This window comes from Simochromis diagramma, unplaced genomic scaffold, assembly GCF_900408965.1.
Source record: "Simochromis diagramma unplaced genomic scaffold, fSimDia1.1 OVJJ01000338.1, whole genome shotgun sequence".
NCBI lineage: Eukaryota > Metazoa > Chordata > Actinopteri > Cichliformes > Cichlidae > Simochromis > Simochromis diagramma.
This window is the reverse complement of record NW_024387088.1, coordinates 209,224-216,101: the sequence shown is the minus strand read 5'-3', so window position 1 is coordinate 216,101 and position 6,878 is coordinate 209,224. Positions and strand designations below refer to the sequence as shown.

At 41.6% G+C, this 6,878-nt stretch overlaps 1 protein-coding gene across 1 annotated transcript; it reads right to left on the bottom strand.

The window, feature by feature from the left end:
- Window positions 1–993: 993 nt before the first annotated feature.
- Window positions 994–5,816, bottom strand: LOC120742705 (N-acylneuraminate cytidylyltransferase-like). Its single transcript, XM_040046147.1, has 8 exons — window positions 5,436–5,816; window positions 4,594–4,736; window positions 4,295–4,450; window positions 2,640–2,773; window positions 2,441–2,535; window positions 2,227–2,362; window positions 1,964–2,129; window positions 994–1,885 (listed from the first exon to the last, which is right to left on the bottom strand). The coding sequence occupies exons 1-8, from the start codon at window positions 5,675–5,677 to the stop codon at window positions 1,704–1,706; spliced, it is 1,254 nt and encodes a 417-aa protein (XP_039902081.1). The 5' UTR covers window positions 5,678–5,816; the 3' UTR covers window positions 994–1,703.
- Window positions 5,817–6,878: the final 1,062 nt, after the last annotated feature.

Sequence of the window (6,878 nt, the reverse complement as noted above, 5' to 3'; positions counted from 1 at the left end):
CGACATAGGAACAGTTTGCCACTGCCACTGCCAGACTGCACCTTATGTACATTTTGTAGTATTCATTCCACCTCATTTCATTTCTGTATTTTATGTACACAAGTTTAGATTCGTTATTTATAGTTGGTTTACACAGCTTTGTGTATGTATGTGTAATGTGTGTATATAGACACGTACGTGTGTGTGTGTGTGTTTTATATTGCTGTGCTTGAGAGCCACCATCTACCGGAACCAAATTCCCTGTATGTGTCTGCACATATACTTGGCCAAAAAACACGATTCTGATTCTAGCACCTCATCTTCTTTTCTACATCATGTGGTACCATGGTGATGTTCTCTGATAAGATGTGAATGTGTTTCGTAGGACAGAAACTCAGAATAAAACCCAGATTCTGCTCCATAGTCTAGGCCTCTGGTGTCCTTGCAGTAAAATGAGTGATCCTTCCTGTTTATACTTCACTTTATGTGATCATATGCAAACACAGCCTTTCTTAACATTTGATTTAATTTTTAAAATTCAAAACACTGCTGACATTCCTCCTGCTCGACACAGGTAAAGTTTCTTGCTTAGAGATGGTAATAAAAAAATTATATATCAGGATGTAATAAACTTTTCTGGCCCTTACCAGATCTTAAAATTAGGTAAATGCAACATCAGATGAACAAAAACACGACATATTACAACATGACATTGTTTGTTTAATAAAACTAAACCAAAATTCAAAAACAATGTGTAAAAAAAAAAAAAAAACCAAATGCAGTCTATGAATCAGTAGCTTGTAGAACCACCTTCAGCAGGAATGACTACGTATGCACTTTAGCAGCCTCAAATCACTGTAGAGGAATTTTAGCTCACCGTTCTTTACACAGTTAAAGGGTTCAGAGCTGGACTTTAACTCTCTGCAACACAAGACCCAGTTTCAGTAAAGACAGACAGATGGCCTCACATTTGAATAGTTTGGTACACAGAGGTGGTCATGGTCGACTCAGTGACCACACCACCGTGTCTGACAGCTGATTGGTGTTTCTGCTGATGCTGTGCTCGTTTTCTCCAAACATGGTGCTGTGCATTATAGCTAAACATCTCTACCTTGGCCAGGTCAGAAGTCTTGTTCAGATACACTTTAATCAACCTAAGCCATGCTGTCACATTGTTTTTAGAAGCAGAAGAGACTTTCTGCTAGCAACCCTTCCAAACAAGCCATACTCGTCAAGTCTTTTTCTGTTTTTTTTTTTTGTTTGTTTTTTGCACTCTTTGAACATCGCACAGTCCGACCTTGGGATCATGAGACGTCAACTTCTGGGAAGCGTGTGGCATTGTGTTAACCTCTGCTTTTATAGAGGTCCACACACATGCTGATGATAAATTAATCAAATGAATTTGACTAGCAGGTGCTGCTAACCTCCTGCATTTTGGCTTAGCGTCTGTTAAATTGGGACAAAGTGTAGTAGGCCGTGTGTTTTTACACATCCAAAGTTGCCTTTCCCCATTTTTAACAACTGGTGAGGACCAGATGATTATTTTATTATGTCCTGATATAAAAAAAAAACCCTTAGAATTGAATGAGGATCTGCTTTTTTACCATTACTACAAACCCGTCTCTTGACATTTCTAACATATACATGACTAATTTTAATTATTTTGATTTCTTCCATTTATCAAAATTAATCTGCCATTAGAACTTCTTACAAATGCTGTGGTCCTACTGAGGTTTTGCCATTGGTTTCTGCAGGAGAATGTACTCAGCAAAATCCCACACAGCTCCTGATCCCCTAGAAAGGGGGCAGATGTACTTTGCAGCCTTTGAGGCCAACTCTGGAGCATCCCCGGGTACTGCACTCAAACCTGCCAGCTTCAGCAATTTCTCATCTGCTTGATCAAAACCTGATGGGGGAACAGAAAAACATAGTGAGGCTAAACTGAAATGATAACTCTCAAGAAATAAGAGTGCAGTTGTTTTACCCATGAATGCCACATGTTTCCAGTCCAGACTCTTGTTCTTCATGACCTCTTGCAAATCGTTCAGCGGCTTCTTTCCCACCTCCATGACCTGGCACCCTGTCCTTTTTTGAAGTTTGGCAGCCAAAGACTGGGCCACAGCGTCATCACTGGAGGTCAACAGAATGACCTTGTGAAACAAGACAGAGGGCAGTTTGTGGGCAATGTTATACATGACGGGTCAGTTTACTCAATTCTGTTCAGACAGCTGATGAAAAAAAGCCAACCTCCACTTGTTTTTCCTGCAGCATGTGAATAGCAGATGTGTTTCTGGTATTACTAGACAGAGCGTTGATTCCTTCTGCTAAACATGCAGAAACATTGCAGAACAGCAGGCGGACTACCTTACCGGGGTACCCGTACCTGATTGAGGAAGCATAGATTAAATGAGGAAAAAGGAGTCGATAGTTGATTAAAAGCAGACTGAGAGGCGCTTCTCACCTGAGAACCCTCTGTTCTGCAACAGGCCAGTCGATGTCTCCATCTATGTCCACACTGAACTCCGGCAGCATCTCATAGTAGATCGACTTACCGCCCTAGAGAGGTGAAAATGCAAGGGTGACAAAAATATGCAGTTACCTGAATGAAAGATGGTGTAGTTTCATGCACTGGTACTTGAGGCACAGTTTTGCCCCATTACCTGCAACTGTCCCGTCTTAATGAGATCTTTTGTGGTGAAGTAAAACGAGCCATTCTCACACAGCTCTCCGGGCCAGTCCTGACGCCGCGGCCGTTTGGCTGGGTCCAGATTTATAGCCTCAGTTTTTTCATCAGCTAGGAGGAGGAAAGAGGCTCAATTACATAAATTGAAGGATTAAAAGCATATGACTGAATAGAGTTTCAAAAATCAAACATAGTGGAAACTCAGGCTATCATTGCAGCAGCCGTGTAACTAAATTTGGAAACAGGAAAAACATAAAATGAACCTAATAACAGAGTTATCGGTTGTTATCAATTTGATAGTGAGTGCTCATTTTCTGTATTTCATGTATCCAGAATTTTAAAAGCCAAGGCAAAACCTTCATCACTCAGAACTAGGATCTTCATCTCGCCGATCTTTCCATTTTTAGTTTCACCTTCAGGTAATCAATTCTTTCCTCTATTGGTGAAGTGGTACTAGCTACAACATGAGCCCAAAGCATTCCCGATCCGTACTTGTGTACATAGGTTTTCCACGAAAATGAGAACAGCACGTTGCCACTCCTCAGTCCGCCAGTCTTCCTGAAAGCCTTTTGCAGTTACACCAGGAGTTCAGATTTCTAGTGAAGAACAACAAGCAACTCTAAAAAGATTTCTTGATCTTCCAGACATCAACTAATGCAACATTTATAGTCCTGCATTGCTATAAGTCTTTGACTAGACAGTGAGGATGACTGTGGGGATTTAGGGAGCAAAATTCTTTGTTTAATGCAAAGAGCTTTAACTAGAGGAACAGAACAAAAACAGCCAGATGGTTGTTCCTCATATTTGAGGCCAAGCCCCTCTAAGACAGTAAACCACTTTAACATGTAAAGTTGGGCCTGCTGTGACAGACAACCTACACACAATACCACCATAACAACTGATATCTAATTAATTAACTGATGTCACTCTAACATCTAAAATTCAAAGGATGTGAGTGATCAGTTGTTTGTTCAGACAGGAGAATATTCGAGTTGCATCGGTAGGATTTGTTTCATCCCAGTTAATAAGTTACTAAGGTGGAGGTCCACTGGCACATTCAAAGTAGGTCCACACTGACCAAAAAAAGAAAAAAAAAAGATTTTGCAGAACTGACAGACTGCAACTTGTAAAGATATGCACATAGATCTATTTAGCAAAACAACAAATAAAACATCAACGAACCAAGACTGTCTAAAATTACTTCAAATAGGCTGTTGTAATGTCATTTACAGATACAATATAATGTCAATATTATTCACTCACTTATCCAAATAATTGAATTCAGGAGTATAAAATCAAACACCTACTATTACACCTACAGGATGCTACCTGTGCAGCAAGTCCAGTTGTGAAATTTCCTTGCTATTAAATATTTCACAGTCAGCTGTTTGTGGTTTTATATCCAAGTGGAAGCAACTGTGAAAGACAGCAACTCGCCTACAAAGTGGTAGGCCACATAAAATCACAGAGCAGGCTCAGCTAATGGTGAGGCACACAGTGTGCAGAGGTTGCCAATCGCTTCGGACCTCCAAACGTAACATGGCCTGTAGACTAGCTCAAGAACAGTGCATGCTATGAACAACTGTCTGTGAACTCAGCATGCACATAACAGTCAAACATGTGTTAACTTACATAATTCATCTACCTCCTTCCACCGAAACTGGTGTCTCCTGACCACTGAAAAGACTGAGTCATAGCCGTCCTCTGTGATCTTTTTTAAGGCCTCCTTCACATCAAACGGGTGGAGGCACGGGGATGTAGCCTGGATGTTGCAAACTATATCCACCTCTGTGAAAACAAAAGCCAAAGAATTTTCAACTGTGTGGCAGAAGAATGATGCTCATGAAACAACAGCGTAAAAACTGATTCTTTGACACTTCAGCAGTTTTGCGTGATGGGGAGGGGCAGCTGTGGGTTGCAGGTGTACCTACCATTATGGTATTCGAGGAACTCTTGGATAGTTTCTAATGATGAAGTAGAGTCTCTGGAGACTTCAGGACTCCTCTGGTGCACCTGAGCACCCCATGCCTCAGCAACTTTCTTAATCTCGGCATGGTCCGTTGATACCCACACACTGTGAAAGAAAAGACGCATTGTTGTTGTTTTTATTGCATTTCAAATAGGCATGTTGCAACAACAAGAAAGTTGTAGAGAGCCGTCTGGTGAAAAAACTACACAATATAAACACTCATAGCATGGTTGAAGGGTGCTTCTCTTCTTCACGTTTCATTTTTATTTATCGGACACTATAAAGGCCCATACTGACAGATGGACAAATTGATAACAGTGGGCAAACATATCCACCAACAAATAAATAAGTCGGCTGAGTAACCCCATCACTCAGACCGCTCACACATGGACTCTATACACACACACAGTCCTTTGCGCTACTTCAAAGCACTTTGTTCTCCAATTTCTCCCTTTCTCTTCTTTTATATATCCCTCTTGATTGTGTATATGACGAATCTGTGGATGCAACACGGAGAGTGGAATATGTAAACAAATCTAACCAGTAATAATAACCCGTAAAAAACAGTTAGCCTGGAACACCGACTCAGAGTAGATTGATAAGCCATTCGTTAATACTTAAAGAGCCACCTATAAGAAACAGGGAAATGCGCAGTAGGGTACAATGATCATCCCATGTGGATCTAATTTGAACTGGTGGTTCCACACGGGACATGGAGGAGTCTCGAGTCCAGCAGACACAGAGATATGAGCTCCTTGCAGCTCTAATTCAGTTTGAAATCACCGTCACACATTTGCAACGTACCTATCAAAGACTTCGGAGTCCACAGCAGCCCTCAGCACCCATCCCATGAGGGGGACACCGGCTAAGGGCTTGATGTTTTTAAGCGGAATGCCTTTGCTTCCCCCCCGTGCCAAAATGAGAGCAGCTACATGTCTCTTCTGGTTCTTGTTGGAAGAAGCAGCTACTTGTCTCTTCTTCTGTTTCATGTCGGAAGAAGCAACTCCGTCCGCATCGTTGTCATCGTGTCTTCGCTTAGCGGACATTAAAGCGGTTCTTGTGGTTAAGAAACAGACTTTTGGGGCAAAAAGGAGGAAATGAAGCTGCTGGAAACAAATTCTTCTACTTCTTTATAGGGTTTACTGGCGGTTAGCAAACAGCAAAATGGTGCATTACCGCCACCAACTGGCGTGGAGTGTGGACCGAAATGACAGAGAAATAAATAAAAAAAAAATCCTCCCAAACAAACGAGTCTGCCTTAAAAACCAAAATATGGCCTGCTAGCTTTCACTCACTGAGTTCTTGCGAAATAAATCAACCAAGTCCAGTTTTACTTTAATATCGTCAAGCTTTTTGATCAGTTGTCTTCTTTCGTCATCGTGCTTCTGACACTGCAATAAAACATGCAGTCACGCTTCGCTGCAAAGGTCTCGGTCGTTGTGTCTTTGGGCGAGACACTTCACCCGTTGCCTACTGGTGGTGGTCAGAGGGCCCGGCAGCCTCAGGGTGGCTGTGGCTACAATGTAGCTTGCCATCACCAGTGTGTGAATGGGTGGATGACTGGATGTGTAAAGCGCTTTGGGGTCCTTAGGGACTAGTAAAGCGCTATATAAATACAGGCCATTTACCAGGCCATATTACAGTCCCATTTTCCTGTATGGCCCTTTCCTGTTAAAAATAACCTGCTGCCCAAATCTAAGTTGTGATTTAACTGTCTCATCTCTGCTGTTTTTCTTTGGATTTTGTAAAACCATCTTCCTTTTCTCTCTTCGCATCATTGCTTTTGCCACCTTTCCTTCATTTTCTGCTTTATTATGCCCTTTTTCATTGTCCCGCTGACACCGATAACCACATCCTCTGAAAGACTTTTTGTGGCTTTCATACCCTTTAACTCCACAGTGTGCTGGTACCCAAAAAAAGTCTCCTTAAGCCAAATCAAGTGTTTTGTGAATTTCTATCAGGATGTCTGCTCTGCTGTCTGAATTACAGCACTGTAAACCGGTTAATGATGAACTTGACTCTAGGCACATCACTGCTCTTTATGGCCTTGTGTCTTCTCTATTGAGTAGGTAAAAGGTATTGAAAGCATTTCTCCTGTGTATACTGACGCCCCAACCAAAGGCCGATATACTGGGGTGGCGTGTGGCACCCAGGTTTTGCATATGACAATATTGTTTATTAATATAAGCTAGCACTAAGACTTTGAGCTTAGCTACAATTAACACAGAATATGAATTCAAAAACTGC

Bases quoted from the DNA above. Each gene is read 5' to 3' on its own strand.
- LOC120742705 (XM_040046147.1), bottom strand. From the start codon at position 5,677: ATGTCCGCTAAGCGAAGACACGATGACAACGATGCGGACGGAGTTGCT. The intron at 2,536-2,639 runs GTAATGGGGCAA...TCACCTCTCTAG, and splicing joins TTAAGACGGGACAGTTGCAG to GGCGGTAAGTCGATCTACTA. The intron at 1,886-1,963 runs GTAAAACAACTG...TTCCCCCATCAG, and splicing joins GAAACATGTGGCATTCATGG to GTTTTGATCAAGCAGATGAG.